The sequence below is a fragment of the Amblyraja radiata genome, chromosome 39 (assembly GCF_010909765.2).
Source record: "Amblyraja radiata isolate CabotCenter1 chromosome 39, sAmbRad1.1.pri, whole genome shotgun sequence".
Taxonomy (NCBI): Eukaryota; Metazoa; Chordata; class Chondrichthyes; order Rajiformes; family Rajidae; genus Amblyraja; species Amblyraja radiata.
The window spans coordinates 8,591,907-8,609,491 of record NC_045994.1 but is presented as its reverse complement, the minus strand read 5'-3'; the positions used below and the strand labels follow the sequence as shown (position 1 = coordinate 8,609,491).

General features: G+C 42.0%; 1 protein-coding gene across 3 annotated transcripts in view; it reads right to left on the bottom strand.

Annotated features, from left to right (window-relative positions):
* Positions 1–17,585, bottom strand: part of pebp4 (phosphatidylethanolamine binding protein 4) — a 215,565-nt gene that overhangs the window by 53,444 nt on the left and 144,536 nt on the right. For 2 of the 3 annotated variants that reach the window (XM_033013741.1, XM_033013743.1), the window contains one exon: positions 16,890–17,025. In XM_033013741.1, the coding sequence (XP_032869632.1) occupies positions 16,890–17,025 (136 nt within the window). The remainder of the gene's footprint in view (positions 1–16,889; positions 17,026–17,585) is intronic. The other variant, XM_033013742.1, reaches the window with a different exon arrangement.

Below are 17,585 nucleotides of genomic sequence, written 5' to 3'. Positions count from 1 at the left end.
CCTTAGCTGCCCTGGTAGTCGCATGCGATTCCAACACACCAGCCACCTCAGAACCCACAAAACAGTGGAAGCAAGTCAGCCTTGATCAAGGGATTGCTTATGAAGAATGAAATTAATATAAATTTAGCAGGATTCAATGGAATGGGCACATGTGAAGACTGTAAACTAATTGGATGGTAGCAATTGATACAAATTGCTTTGAACCAAAATCGAAGGGCCTGTTTCTAAAGTCTAAAGTCTATTAGATGAAACATATCACATATCGGTCTGAAATAATAGACTTATTAGAATAATAGAACAATGAAGAATACCGAACACAAACTCCACTTTTCCCACAGTGAAGCCAATTTTCCTGGAGAATAGATCTGGACTTTCAGTACAATCAGGTAGTACTGTATGTATTAACTGTCACTGTATGTCATGTTGTCACCTGCGGGCGGAGCATCAAGGCAAATTCCTTGTATGTGAATACCTGGCCAATAAACTTCAAACTTCATAAACTACCAGTATCAGGTAGTATCAGTTCAGAAGTTGAAGGCGAAATTGCAAACTGATGTTTAATTTCACAAATTAAATTGTTTGCATTGCAGCATGTTGATAGTGACATTTATTTCCAATGTTAAGTACTCTCATTGTTATTACCAATAATACAGGAAAAGTTGCGCTGTGATCAATAATTCACTGCGCATGTAGGCAACAGGACACGGAGGAACTGTGATTGTCTTTTTACCTCATCAAGTGACTGGCCAGCAGATCAAGCCACTTGGTGCTCAATCAGGCAGTGCAAATGCAACCAGTAGGTGTCAATCGAGAGACTGTAGCAATATTTTGGAAGAGACAACAGGACACAGGTGCCATTGAACACCCAGATTTCCAGACACAAAAGGAATTAGTTAATCAGGTAGAAATAAGGAGCGAGCCACAGTAAGTTTCGACTCCTCTGATCCCATCTATCGCCCGATTCCTTCTATATCACCATTAAATTATTTTTGTTGAATTTAGAAGATTGTTATTGAGGCATCAACCTTATTTCCAAAGAACCCTCTGCTTCAGCCATCATTAAGAGAGCAAAAAGCAGAAAGAGGAAAATATTGCTTCTCTTAAAGAAATTATGGCTTGCCTGTGTTGACAAGAACTGGTAAATGGTTGTACTGGGCTGTACTGCAATCTGCCTCTGCTATATGCATCACACAGAAATAACTTTAATGGAGTATACAATTAAATATAGCATATCAATTAAATATACATTGATATACAATGCTGATTATCAATGAAGCATTTTACTCTTTGGTCGTTCCAAAAGAACCAATGCAACATGTTCCTTCATGTTTAAAAAACAGTGTGGCTATATATGGATCTTCCTCTAGATCAACAAAGAATAACAGGCTTCAAAGGTTCTCTCTTATTTTTGATGTTATCAAACACAGCATACACCCAGTAGACACTGCCCACAGTTGTCCACACTGCCCACTGAGCATTTCCTTCTTTAAACAAAGCATATTATTCATGTGGGGAGCCATATATTACTGATTAAAACAAAGAAGGGGAATCTTGCCACGTGTTAATGGCTGTCAGGGCATTCTGAACCTGAAGCAGCCAGTGCGTTTCTTCACTGCCTCGGCTACGCGACGCATCATGGGTGTGGGAAGATCAACTCGTTTGGCACCCTGTGTCAAGCCCAGCTAATTGCAGGCGTGTAGATGAAACAAAGTTCACATGGCAAATGTGCTCAGATTCGCCACAAAGCAAACAGTTTTGATAAACTTCCCAGGATGAAATGTTCATATTAACTGACTCCACTATGCCACTCGACATAAAACCAAAGGCAAGGAAGTTTGTACCTTTGTTACAACTCTACATAGTTACAAGTTTACTATTTTTCTATGGTAGACAAAAGTGCTGGAGAAACTCAGCGGGTGCGGCAGCATCTATGGAGGGAAGGAAATAGGCAACGTTTCGGCCCGAAACGTTGCCTATTTCCTTCGCTCCATAGATGCTGCCGCACCCGCTGAGTTTCTCCAGCACTTTTGTCTACCTTCGATTTTCCAGCATCTGTAGTTCCTTCTTAAATATTATTTTTTCTATGTTGCCTCTATCTTTGCTGACAGTCTGACAAATCTAACAAGTGAAGAACTTTGTCCTCGATCATTTTCAGATTCATTTGCCAATAGATCAGTGAAGGGAGTGAATTATCATCTCCACATCAAAAACATTGTCCATTGTTTAAGATGGACATGTCGAATGGGATAGATTCAGAATGGAACTAGTGGAGTTCCTGTGGGCCAACAGTTACAGGAATATATTTGGTCACAAACCTTTATTCCATGCTGTAATCATATAGAAACATAGAAAATAGGTGCAGGAGTAGGCCATTCGGCCCTTCGAGCCTGCACCGCCATTCAATATGATCATGGCTGATCATCCAACTCAGTATCCTGTACCTACCTTCTCTCCATACCCCCTGATCCCTTTAGCCACAAGGGCCACATCTAACTCCCTCTTAAATATAGCCAATGAACTGGCCTCAACTACCTTCTGTGGCAGAGAATTCCACAGATTCACCACTCTCTGTGTGAAAAATGTTTTTCTCATCTCGGTCCTAAAAGATTTCCCCCTTATCCTTAAACTGTGACCCCTTGTTCTGGACGTCCCCAACATCGGGAACAATCTTCCTGCATCTAGCCTGTCCAACCCCTTAAGAATTTTGTAAGTTTCTATAAGATCCCCCCTCTATCTTCTAAATTCTAGCGAGTACAAGCCGAGTCTATCCAGTCTTTCTTCATATGAAAGTCCTGACATCCCAGGAATCAGTCTGGTGAACCTTCTCTGTACTCCCTCTATGGCAAGAATGTCCTTCCTCAGATTAGGAGACAAAAACTGTACGCAATACTCCAGGTGTGGTCTCACCAAGACCCTGTACAACTGCAGTAGAACCTCCCTGCTCCTATACTCAAATCCTTTTGCTATGAATGCTAACATACCATTTGCTTTCTTCACTGCCTGCTGCACCTGCATGCCTACTTTCAATGACTGGTGTACCATGACACCCAGGTCTCGTTGCATCTCCCCTTTTCCTAATCGGCTACCATTCAGATAATAGTCTACCTTCGATATAGCACACATTACCCTCAGGCCAAGGTGCAAAACCTAATTAGCCAGAGGGCAGAAGACCATTAGTACCAGTGGACTAAAAATCAAGCCGCCAATAAATCTAAGCCTTGTCTGCAATGTCCACATGGTGTGAATGAATTAAATTGTACACAATTTCTCTTCAGCTCACAGGACCCAAAGCAAACTAGAGGAAAATGCCGAGCTGCTTGAAGAAGATAAATGTGACGCTTTAAAATAGCCAGTGGAAAAACGTAGTTCATTGGCAACACTTTGTCTTTGCCACTAATACTGGAGCCTCTGACATTGTTTGAAAGAGGAAGGAAGTGAAGCACTTATATTTTTAAAATAACAAAATATCAAGAGAAGAGAATATAGGGAGACAATATGAAGGACATTAGATTTCAACTAAAATGCCTCGTACAATATTTTAATAAGTAACTGCACTTGTTAAACCTGGCCTTAAATTAAACTTTGCTGTTCACTTATAAGTGGCATAATAAGTGGCACTTATTTAAATCATTTTTAGGCTGAGACGTGTGCAGCTACAAGTATTGATGCTGGAGTTCACGATCTGTATCAAAGATTTGGATAAGGGACTCATCCATAATGTGTAATATATCTAAGGGAAATAGGAGATCATCCACTTTAATGGAAAAAGTAGAAAGGATGATTTTTTTTTAAAGGTAAGAGATGGACAACTGTTCTTCTTCAGTGGGATCTGGTTCTCCTTGGGCAAAAATCACTTCAAGTTAACATTCGGAGAGAGTAAGTAATTAGAAGGCAAGCAGTATGTTGACCTATATTGCAAGAGCCTAGGCACAGTGGCACAGCAAGTAGAACTGGTGCCTCACAGCACCAGAGACCTATTGTAAATCTGACCTCCTGTGCTGCCCGTACAGAGCTTGTACTCTGTGACATCCACGTACTCTAGTTTACTTCTGCAAATTAAAGACATGAAGATTGGTAGATTATTTGACTGCCATAAATTGTCCCTAGCATGGAGAGGAGTGGTAGAATCTGATGGGAATGCGGGGAGAATATAATGGGGTTATTATAGGATTAGTAGGTAGTTGTTAGTTAGTGTGGATTCAGTTGGCCGAAAGGCCTTTACTGGAGATGTCTCTGTCTCTCCATGATTCTCTGCAAGCATCAGACTTCTTTTTGTAATTACATAGAGCTCTGGGGAGACCATACCTAGAACATTATGTACAGACACAAAGTGCTGGAGTAACTCAACGAGTCAGGTAGCATCTCTGGTGGAAAGGAATATGTGATGTTTCATGTTGAGACCCTTCTTCAGACTCGACCAGAAAAGTCACCTATTCCATTTCTGCAGAAATGCTGCCCGACACCGAGTTACTCCAGCATTTTGTGTCTATCATAGGTGTGAACCAGCATCTGCAGTTCCTTCCTACACATTATGTACAGATTTTGTTCTCCCTAATTTAGTAAGGATGTACTTGGATTAGAGAGATTGTAACAAAGTTTCACCATATTAATTTTTGGATGGCAGGATTGTGCTATAATGAGAAATGAATCAGTTTAGAAGAATGAGACGGGATCGCATTGAAACCTACAAGGTCTTAAACCAAGTTAAATATTGGGATAATGCTTCCCCTTGATGAGTTGCCTAGAACCAGGCATCACCATGTTTGTGGATGCCCATTTTGCATTAAGAAGAATCTTCTTCACCTGAAGAATTTGCAACTCTTTGCATTTCTCTTGGTTTTTGAACAGCAGATGAGAATAGTTAGGGCAGAGATTGATACATTTTACAGATATATTAAGAGAATTGGGGGATCCGATGCATGTGCAATAGACTTATTGAATGGCAGAACAAACATGTGGGGCTGAATGGCTGACTCCTTCAATTTCGTATGTCTTCATGCTCTTACAGAAGCGGTGACAAGCAATAACTTGAGGTTTGAGGATCAGTAAATGATTGACTAAATCCAAAGTTAAACAAAAAATAATAAACACATTTAGAGATAATTTGTGCAAAAGAATTGAATGCCTTCTCATGAATTTTTAAAATCTAATTACCAAGGGAAAGGCAGTGTTCATACCTCAGATGGAAGAAGTTGTGAACAAATTATACCATAGTCCATAAGTGCAACAAAAACTGGGTTCTACTAGAATACAAACCACAATTGTACAATTGTATTTTTAAGTAGATGTTATTACATTTCCCTTGGGCTCAGAACTTGAATAACTGGTGACACTAGGGCTTTTCTGGAGATACTTTTACTTACACAATCTTTAGGGTTATACGTCTGTTATAAAAACACAAACTACATTTTAGTTTTGAAAACTAATCATCATAGGCTAGGTTTTCCACATCCTTGTATCCATTGTGTCCTTTGTGCAACTTTTTGCGATTAGTTTCAGTTATTCCAAATGATTCTAATTATTTTGATGCTGTGTTTTGTGCTTGCTTTCTGTCCTATTTACCTGGCCTTGACTGCTTGACAGTTGACACAGTGGCCCTTCAGCATGCTAACATGTTGAAGGACTTGGTTATGCAGTTCTTGGTTAAGCAGATACACTGCTTGTTATATTTCCAAACTCCATTCATTTTAGAACAGTCCTTACTGATGGACGGTAGCAAATGTAACCTCACTATTGAAGAAAGGAAGGAGAGAGAATACAGGAAACTATTGGCAGTTCGCCTGCTGTCAGTAGTAAGGAAAATGTTGATCTGAAATGCTGACTTTGTTTCTTCTCCCACAGATGCAGACTGGCCTGCTCAATATTTCCCTTTCATAGAACCCAGAACATAAAATAATACAGTACAGGAGCAGACCATTCGGCCCACAATGTCTGGACCGGACAAGTTGGCGATATGCAGAGTACTGCCCTTCCGACTACAAATTCAGAAGATTCAGAAGATAATGCCAAGTTAAACTAATCTCATCTGCCTGCATGTGATCCATAACCCTCTGTTCCCTGCATATCCATGTGCCTATCCAAAAGCATCTTAAATGCCATCATTGTATCTGCCTCCACCACCGACTCCCCCCCCCCCCGCAGTACGTTCCACATACCCACCACTCACTGTGCAAAGAAGCTTGCCCCGCACATATCCTTTAAGCTTTCCCCTTCACATCTTAAAGTTTCACCTCTCAACCTGAGCAAATTGTTGATATTTATTAAACAAGTGGTAATAGGGCATTCAGAGTAATTGCTGGTATAATATAGATCTATGAAATGGAAATCACAGTTGACAAATGTGATTGAGATTTGCAGATTATAAGCATCAGAATAGTTAAGGATGAATTAGACTTCCATAGCTCTTTGGTAAAATGAGGGTGCGCAAATGTTGCATATTAATGATTGGAAATTGATTAATGAATAGGAAGTAGAGAGTGGTAATACATTTATCATTTTTCTGGTAGTGAGACTGTAACAAGTAGCTTGTGCAGGGATCAAAACTGTCACCCCAAGTGGTCATAATCTATTTCAATTCTTTGGGTGGAGGCAGGGGTGGAAGGTTTGCTCAAGCTATAAATCTGGGTGGCGGTATGTGTTCTCAAGAGGACGTACAGAGACTTCAGCTGATATAACAGGTTAAATAGACAATCAAGGAAATGATAGATATAATATAATGTGACAAAATATGAGGTCACAAGCAATTATTTAATGGTGAGAGAGTGAAAGGTCAGGGATACCTGGGCTTCTTTGCACAAGCATACTGCTCTCCTGTAGGTACTGGAGGCAATTATGAAACCAGATTGTATGTTGGCCATTATTGGAAAAGGTTCTGAGCACGAGTAAAATGTTTCAGTCCAATTATATACAGACCTGCTGAGATATGCATCAGGAATACTCATGTTTGATCATCTCATCTAAGGAAGGATATACTAGTGATGTGGGGAGTGTAATGAAGGTTCGTCGTATTAACTTTCAAGATGGCAGGTTTCTCAAACGTGGAGTGAGTAAGTAGACTGAGCTCTTATGTTTACAAGAATAATGCGCAAAGTGCAAATGCACAGTGAATTTTTTTTCTTGCAAAGTCCAGCAGAGTATTGCCATACACAAGCACATCCCCGATTAGCAAATCGTACAGAAATAGTCTACTGATCCGCATGCAAGAGGCACCATGTTCTGGCGTCTTTTTCAAAGTCGAGTCTGCGCTCTAGTTCTTATGAACAGCATCTTTTCCAGGCTATCCCAGGCTGCTGTGAGCCTTCAGCCGCTGTCTTCCCCTGGAGGTGTGGATCTACCATGAGCCCATGTCCACTTCTCGCCTGTCCTCCTTAGCCACCCGCAGCTGATCTTGAGGGGGCTGTAGGCCAGACCTTGACAATAGACAATCGACCCTGGATTCCTCTCTTCTCCTACTGACCTTGCTCCTCACCAGTCGAGTCCGTCATCATCCCCAGGCTTCATCCTCCTGGTCTCTGGTCTTTGGGGGATGAGCAGGGGCCGGCTCGGAGGGCTCCCCCTTCCAGACCGGCGTCCTCTGGTAGCTTCAGCCATGTGCGACCCTCTGATCCACCGCCTTGATTTCAAGGGTAGTTACTTATAGCTCATCTTCGGAATTTGGTTCTTTGTTCCATGCTCAGTCAAGTGGTCCTGGCAATAACTAAACTGTGCTTTGGTAAGGAGTGTGCAGCTTGATACTACTGTGGATGCCTCTCCCCCCCCCCCCCCCCCCCACCACCCCACTCCCCCCCCCCCCCCCCCCCCCCCACTATTGTCTCATACATCATATGCATCTTCTCCATTAATGTATTGGGATGAGGACAGAAAGTTACTAGGCTTACACAGCAGAGAAGCAAATGGCTTTGTAATACATTTAGATAATCATAGTTTATGGAAGTGCAATGGAAAATTGTGGAATCAACTGAATGGGCATGCACATTATGTGTGTAGTTCCAGGATAGGAAGCGGAGGCAAAAGGGGATTAGGGACTGGGAAGCATTAAAATAAATCCAGAGTGGAGTAAAGGCATTCTGGATAAAGCAGCTTTAGCCTCACACAAACATAATTGTGGGAGAATCTCAGCAGCAGAGGTGACAGTTGAGGGGAAACCTGGGAACACCCAGTAGATGTCATAAAGTTACTTTAAAAATGCAGGCAAGAGATTTAAAGGTTGCAGTAAAATCTCTCATGGCCCAAATCATTTTGCATCCTGCGGCAACACACACATACATTCACAAACCCGGCCTGTTCGACTTGTTTAACAGTCTGTAATCTCTTGTTCTTCTCTGCAATCCATGGATTTGATGAATAGCGGAAAAGAACAAAAGATGACAGGCTGCTGAGCAAGAATAAAGCAACATGTATCCCAAAGGTGGCTGCTGTGATTGATCTAATCAGCCGCGTACAGGGCTCAACAACAGTGTACGGAAGTCCAGATAGCTTACATAGGTTTGAATCTGTTCTGATGAGAAAAGATGATCAGTATAAATGCAGCTTTGCCTTTTGGGATGGCAGTACACCTGGACATGCCTGCCACAAGGTTTCCATAATACTGCAGCCAATCTATATTCCATCAGCAAATGGCTAATTGCTTAGAAGGATTTTCCAGCAGGGACAAAGTGATTCATTATGTGGATGGTTTGTTACTATTTACAGACTTTGCTGAGGAGCATATGGTGTTGCGACTGAAGTTATTGTGGCTCCTAACATGGTGTGCGCTAAAAGTAAACTTTAAAAAGGCTCAGATAGGGCAAAGTACAGTTTTAGGGACTCATATTGAACTCAGAAAAGAGTTCCTAAGTTATAAAGCAGAATTAGGCTATTTGGCCCATCATGTCTACTCGATCTATCTTTCCCTCCCAGCCCCATTCTCCTGTCTTCTCCACTTAACTCCTGACACCCATAATAATCAAGGGGAAGAAAGAGGAGCATGGGTAAGGCAATGAGTGAAGCAGTGCAGCAGCAATACCAATGTCTGGAGATCATTTAAGGCTTACAGTATATTTCCATTGCGTTTCATCACAGGTACTGATCTCTCCGCCATTGATAGAATCTACAGGAAGTTTTGCCTCAAGAAGGAAGCTACTATCATCAAAGATACATCGCCCTGGCCACACTCTCTTATTGCTGCCTCCAGCAGAAAGGAGGTTCTGGAGCCTCAGAACCGTTAACTCCAAGATCAAGAACAGTTTCCTCCTATCCGCCAGCAGATTCTTGAACCACCCTGCACAACCTTGACTAGGAACCATATCTCAGCACCCATCTGCAACAGGTATTGCACTACAATAGTTGCTTTACATACATTGGGTTTTGAACTATTATGATCTAGTTTTTCCTTATAATAACTAATAATGTTGCATATTTACTTTTGTTGTTGTTGGAAAGAAAAACATTTTGTTGTAGCTGCAGCAAGAAAGAATTTCATCGTTCCAGCTCATGACTAGTGTATATGACAATCTCTTGATTCGTGTATATATAGACCATTGCATATGCTACATGGAAGCCTGATTTTGTGTCCATCTTCGGTATAGACCAGCAGCTGTAGTTTCTTCCTACACAGTAGGTATGGGTACATAGGGGAATCAAATAAATGTGCAGTAGAAGGGGCCTGGGAAATAACAGGAAAGTCATTCACTTGCCGGTGAGATAGATCTATGTGGATGGATACAGTTATGTGCAAAAAGGGAGAAAGAGAGGGATGTAAAATTTGGAATTTCTGTAATAAAGTTACAGTGGCACTAAAATTACCAAGTCATCAGAGTGCACAGCAGGCAGAGTTGGCTGCTATTGCAGATGAAATGACTCACCCGACTGAGTTCCCGCCTCCATATACTATCTGTTCAGATTCTATGTTTGTCTGCAATTCACTGACAGACTTTTGGGTTGTTTGAAAGTCAATTTAAATCAGTAGCCGAGAAGCTGCTTTGAGGCACAAGGGCACACAGTGGCACAGCTGGTAGAACTGCCACCACACAGCACTAGTGACCTGGCTTAATTCTTAGCTCTATGTGGACCTGTCAGCTCATTCTCGCTGTGACTGTGTGGGTTCTGTACAGGTGCTCCGATTTCCTCCCACATCCTGAAGAGTGAGGATTACTAGGTTATTTATCAACCTGTGTGCAAGTGAGTCATAGAATCAGGGCCAGGAGGGAATTGAGAGGAACAAGGAGATAATAACATGGACCCAATGGACTAAAGGGCCTGTTTCCATGCTGCATAGCTCTGTAGCTTTAGGGAGATATTGGGAAGTAGAGAGATTGGCAATGAAGATGGTATTGAGGAGCTGTTTTTGGATTAATAACAGCATTGGCAACAGTTGGGTCAGTGACAGAAATAGATCTCATCAACTTGCAAAAGGCATATTTGGTCATTCAGGAAGTGTTAGACAAACAGATAAAATGTGAAATCATGGAGGGACCCCATCAAATATCTGAAGATAGTATAAAAGAAGGGTTATTTATGGATGATAAATGACATGCTGGGGGAGACTCCTGGGGGAGAATTTCATGTGACTTGTACATAGAGGAATGGGGAAAGGGATGTGTGGCACAGAGAAATTGGGAAAAAGAATCAATGAATGGAGTGGAAGATATTTGTGCAATTGCTTAATCGGTGCACTTTGTAATTGAACGGCCTGTCCCACTTGGTGTCACGCAGGTGACGCGCAAAGATTTTGTGAATCCCAAAATCCTGGGGCTCCGTGCGCGACCGTGCGTCACTGCCTATGCCACGCGCCATGCACGCGTAATGCACGCGTAATGCACGACACGTCGTGACGCGTGAATGATGTCGCGTAAATGACGGCCACGTGGGACAGGCCCTTCAGACTCACAATGGGAAAGCTTTGCTTAGGCACACTCTGAAGATAGAAGGGACATGGTAGTGCATACAGGTATGTTTTATTGGATTTCTCCCAATTTTCAGCATTATTAGTGGATAACATGACTAAATGAGTTAAGGCATTTATATGCAAAGCAGTTACTGTACTAATCACAGATAAGATCAAGATGTGAGAGGTGTTCTCTAGATGTGAACGGCCGAGTATGCTGGAATCAGATCTGGATTATCACTTTATCAGACAGATAATGAGGGTGACCTTGAAATGGTTGCCTGCTGAAGGGAAGTAACATGAAAGCCATAATCCACTGACTTCAGAAAACGTTGGATGTACAAATAGGATAATAAACGAAAGACTGGAGAGGATTCGATAAACAGAAGAAATAAAATGGGATGAAGTATCAATGAATAACGAGCAAAGTATCTCCCACATAGGATACTGAATCTGAATCTCAATCTTAATTCAGATACTCATCCCATGAGTTACTATAGAGTAACCCATGAAAACATCAGGATAATTGTTCACACACTCAATAGCTAAAAGGCAGGAGAATTAAGAGGAACAAGGAGATAATAATATGGACCCGATGGACTAAAGGGCCTGTTTACATGTTGCATGACTGAAGCTTTAGGAAGATATTAGGCCAGTTTTGGCCAGTTTTGTAGAGGTGATAAAAAAAAAAGCCCATTAGAGGAGTTGAAACAAGGAACTGCAGATTCTGGTCAATTTACAAAAGGACACAAAGTGCTGGAGTAACTCAGCATGTCAGGCAGCATCTCTGGAGAACGTGGATTGGTGACGTTTTGGGTTGGACTGGAAGGTCTGCTGGGGTTCCAGGATGGAGACTTCCCGCATCCAGGGACCCAGCAGTCTTTCTAGACTGACCCGCTGAGTTATGCCCCTGTCCCACTTAGGAAACCTGAACGGAAACCTCTGGAGACAAGTCTCCAGAGGTTTCCGTTCAGGTTTCCTAAGTGGGACAGGGGCATTACTCCAACATTTTGTATATTTCCTAATTCCAAGCATTATTGAACCACTAGATTAGGGGTCATACAATATTGTGGACAATGCCCTTGTTTTCCACAAGGAGGTTAATTTAATCTGATAAAGCTACATAAACACAACAGAAGCAAAAGAGAGAAAATGACTTATGGGGTGGCAAAATGGTGGACCTTAGAGGATGTTTTTATTTGCCTACAGCAGTACTGGCACAGTTGTCAATCCCACCTTTTCAGGAAATGTGCACAGCATCTAACGTAAGGAGCCATACATATCAAGGATCCATTTGCAAAGTTTCTTATAAAGTAACTCTTCTCTGCATGTCCTGAATCTTATAAACAGGGCCAAGACAGAGCAAACGTACATTTTTATTTCTATGGGGAGAAATAGAGGCAATGATATAATGACAGCCAGACCAACTGTTAATTACCTGGGGAAAGCATCTAAAGTTGGCACATATTTAAAACAGCTGTATTACACATATTGTTTTAACAATAATATTAGTTCTGGGGAAGGGAAAACAGTATGTGAAGGTAATTTAGCTTTGGTACGCATGGCAGAAGCAATTGAAGACCAACAAATTTGGGTAAAATGTGCTTTTGAATCATCCGGAGCTTTCCCCTGCGCATAGTACCCAAATGATACAAACTACCACATAGATAATACTACCCACATACACAACAGGGGAAACCCATGTGGGAAAGTTTAATGCAGAACTGGCAGCATCTGTGAGATTGCATGGAACCAGCCACTTTATAAGCATTAAAGAGTACTGTTGGCCAAACTAGAATAGTCAAGTCAAGTCACATTTATTTATGTAGCACATTTAAAAATCAGCTCTCGTTGGCCAAAGTGCTTTACATTTGTTATAAGAATAGTATAAACAAACAAACTACATACATATATACATATAGCCCTCGCTCAGTGGGCTTCAGGAAAGGCTTGGGGGTATAGATAAGTTTTTAGTCTTGACTTAAAGGAGTCGATGGAGGGGGCAGTTCTGATGGGAATAAACTATAAGAACTCAGCTATTATTGTGAATACATTTGGGAACAATAAAGGCCGGAATAATTGCAAGGGAGCATGAAGGAGCTATCCAACCATAATAATGTTATAGTGGTCAATGAAAACATCGAAATAAATGAATTATGTTCAGTGTCCAAATAAGATACCAAACTCTATAGATGGCCCGGTATTCATGTTATATCAAATTGCATCTTATCAGGCAATGAGAATTATTTTAACTTTTGACCAGGGTGGCATGGCTGAACCAGAATAAGACAGATATCCGAAGATGTACGAGTCAAATCAAATCAAATTGAGTTCATAATCATGTGCACCAGTATGGTGAGGTACGAGTACAATTAAAATCTTGCTTGCAGCAGTCACAGATTCAGACAACACACTTATATAGATATAGTGATGTAGGGAACAGGGAACTAGTGATCTGTTAGCCTCTTGTCATTTAAATCAGCTCCATTTTTTTAAAAACACTTATCTTTCATAGCTATCTCTCTGCATTGAAATGAATAGTAATGCTTTTACAACTATACAAATCATGTTCAATTGCCAGATTCCCCAGTTTAATGCTGATGAATTCCAGCAAATCCATGATCCGTGAAGAGTCCAACATTGGAGTGCAGTCAACAATGTTCTTCTGAAGAACAGCCAATTTGTGCATATGTACAGGCATCCTGAAATTGATGGCATTTGGAGTGAATGCAGTTTGAATGCAGTCCTCCAACCTGTTGTACCCTCATAAAACTCTGAAAGAATATATTATTTTATTCTGTACCTCATTCGTGAAATACATTTATAACAAGATATCTTTAGTCAAGCTACAGTTTAAAATAAGCCACTTTCAAATGGGTTAATAAATGTGTTGAGCAAGCAAAATTACGTGTGAAAATTACCATAAAACAAATGCATCGCTTCAAGATTCAAGATTCAAGAGAGTTTATTGTCATGTGTCCCAGATAGGACAATGAAATTCTTGCTTTGCTTCAGCACAACAGAATATAGTAGGCATAAATACAGTGTGTCCATATACCATTTAATAAATATATACACACACAAATAAATAAACAGATAAAGTGCAATGGGCTATCAATGTTCAGAGTTCTGTATGAGTTGAGTTTAGTAGCCAGATGGCTGTGGGGAAGGAGCTATTCCTGGACCTGGATGTTGCAGATTTCAGGCTCCTGTACCTTCTACCTGAGGGCAGCGGGGAGATGAGTGAGTGGCCAGGATGGTGTGGGTCCTTGATGATGCTGGCAGCCTTTTTGAGGCAGCGGCTGCGGTAGATCCCTTCGATGGTAGGGAGGTCTGGACTGGGCTGTGCTTACAACCTTTTGTAGTCTTTTCCGCTCCTGGGCGCTCAAGTTGCCGAACCAAGCCACAATGTAACCGGTCAGCAGGCTCTCCGCTGTGCACCTGTAGAAGTTCGAGAGAGTCCTCCTTGACATACCGACTCTCCGTAATCTTCTCAGGAAGCAGAGGCGCTGATGTGCTTTCTTTATAATTGCATCCGTGTTCTCGGACCAGGAGAGATCTTCAGAGATGTGCACGCCCAGGAATTTGAAGCTCTTGACCCTCTCCACCATCGACCCGTTAATATAAACGGGACTATGGGTCCCCATCCTACCCCTTCCAAAGTCCACAATCAGTTCCTTGGTTTTGCAGGTGTTGAGAGCCAGGTTATTGTGCTGGCACCATTTGGTCAAATGGCCGATCTCACTTCTATACTCTGACTCTTCTCCATCAGTGATACGTCCCACAACAGTGGTGTCGTTAGCGAACTTGATGATGGAGTTCACACTATGACCGGCTACACAGTCATGAGTATAGAGTGAGTACAGCAAGGGGCTGAGCACGCAGCCTTGAGGTGCTCCCATGCTGATTGTTATCGAGGCTGACACATTTCCACCAATAAGGACGGACTATGGTCTGTGAATGAGGAAGTCGAGGATCCAATTGCAGAGGGATGTGCAGAGACCCAGTTCTGAGAGTTTGGTAACCAGCTTGGAGGGGATGATTATGTTAAATGCCGAGCTGTAGTCAATGAATAACAGCCTGACATATGAGTTTTTGTTGTCCAAGTGGTCCAGAGCGGAGTGGAGAGCCAGTGAGATTGCATCCACCATTGATCTGTTTTGGCGGTAAGCAAACTGCAGTGGGTCCAGGTTTTTGTCGAGGTCGGAGTTGATTTGCGCCATGATCAACCTCTCAAAGCACTTCATCACCACCGACGTTAGTACCACTGGTCGATAGTCACCTTGCTCTTCTTGGGCACCGGTATGATTGATGCCCTTTTAAAGCAGGTGGGAACATCAGAACTCAGAAGTGAGAGGTTGAAAATGTCCGTAACAACTCCAGCCAGATGTTCCGCATAGGTTATTAGAACACGGCCGGGTATGCCATCAGGTCCAGGCGCTTTCCGAGGGTTCACCCCTCTGAAGAATTTTCTGACGTCGACCTCAGTGACCGTGACCGAAATACCATCACAGCGAATGGGGGCTCGAGAAGGCACATCAGTGTTTTCCCTATCAAAGCGTGCGTAAAATGCATTGAGCTCGTCAGGGAGTGAACTTTCACTGACATGTGTACTGCCTCCTGATTTCACCTTGTAGGAGGTGATTGCATTCAGCCCCGCCACAGCTGCCGAACATTTGGGACAGAAGTCCCTTTTGGCCCTTTTGATGGCCTTACTAAGGTCGTATCTGGTCTTCTTGTAGCCCTCGGTATCTTCAGACATGAATGCCCAGTGTCTGGACTTCAGAAGAGTGCGGATCTCATTGTTCATCCAAGGCTCCTGATTGGGAAACACTTGGAAGGTTTTTGTTGGGATGCAGTCCTCCACACATTTCTTTATGAAGTCTGTAACAACTGTGACGTATTCATTCAGGTCCGATGCCGAGTCCCTGAACATTGCCCAGTCTCCAGGCTCCAAACAGTCCTGGAGTTGTTTCTCTGCCTGCCCCCCACCCGACCAGCTCTGAACAGACCTCACCTCTGGGATGCGCAGGAAGAAGCAGCACCGCGGAATGGTCAGATTTACCAAAGTGAGGGCGAGGGATAGAGCAATAGGCATCCTTGATGGTGGTGTAGCAGTGGTCGAGGGTGTTTGGCCCTCTGGTGCAGCAGGAGACATGTTGGTGGAAGTTAGGGAGCGATTTCTTGAGGTTTGCTTTGTTGAAGTCCCAAACTATGGTGGTAAACGCCTCGGGGTAAGACGTCTGGCGTTTGTTAACCACGGCGTGCCAGACGGACGTCTGCTTGGGGTGGGATGTAGACCGCGGTCAGGATGATGGAGGTGAATTCCCTCGGAAGGTAGAAGGGGTGGCACTTCACGGCCAGATGTTCGAGGTGTGGAGAGCAGGAGTTGGATAGGACTGCCACGTCTGAGCACCACGCAGAGTTGACCATGAGGCAGACGCCCCCTGCACTTTAACATGGTTTGGGTAAAAAGTTTTTCTAGATATGACCTTGATGCAAATGTATTGATGATATAGATAATACTGATGGGATATTTCTATTTGCTTCAATAATAACTTCAAGGACCAATTAAATCTATAAATAAGCGAATTAATAAAGTCAAACAATGAAACCGTGGTATTTTGTAGGTGCTCTGCTTACCCAGTGGTGTGGAATGCTGGTCAATTACTTGGTTTGATGTAAAAAAAAGTCATCTTTATTACCTCTTTTTTAATCAATTCCAGGAAATGTTATTGTTCCAAAAGCTTCCCGAGACAATGCTCATTCAAATTTGCCCACCTCCTCAGAAGTTTTGGCTCCACTTGGCAATATCGATTTAATGCAAATGCATCACAAGGGCTTATAGCCAGCGTTGCAACTAAAGTCTTTGATGCAGATAAGTATCCCACTCTTTCAAAATCCAGTCAGAATTATTAAAATCTTTTGTGTTGTGGAGTTCTGCAAACACCTTACACATCCACATTTTTAATAACTAGTGAAGATACTGTCACCTCCGGAACAAAAATTAAATGTTGCCCCTCACCTTTCTTTAATAGACTTACTTAAGGACTTTGCTTCGTGTTCATCCAGTGAAATAGTTCTGCTGACTGGTTGCTCATAAAGGAAGAACTGGTAACGGTGGTAGCCTGTGCCAGATGGAGGGTTGGGAGGTGTATACGCTGTGATACAATGAAACAAAATTAAAAGTCATAAAAAATAACACTAAGGGTTCCTTCACCCCAAAAGCAATTGCGCAACTTATTTTGTAAATTAGATATATTTATCAAACACATCCCTTTTCTCAAATGTGTATGGCACTATGGTAATCAGCAGAAAAGATAAAATCAAATGGTGCAGAGTTTGTTCATATTTTAATGTGAAATCAATATACATTGTGAATATAAACAATACAAAACTGTGTTTTAGTGATATGGGAGAAGACTGGGAACTTAGCTTTAGGAACAGAAAATAACATAAAAATTACTGAAATTGATAGTCATTCTATAAAACCCAGAGCAATTATAAATCATATTGTGCTAAAACCAGTCTTGCAATGTATAAAGACAGTGGCCCTAGTCCACTGAATCTCTTCATTTGATATTTATGAGAAGATTTCTGCTAAAATAACATTGCAAGCCACTTTGTTGGTATTCACATTCACATTTATGTGTTAACTCAATGCGTCTAACTTTTATTTTTCAAAACAATTCCATGCTTTATTTTTTGGAGATATCTGTAC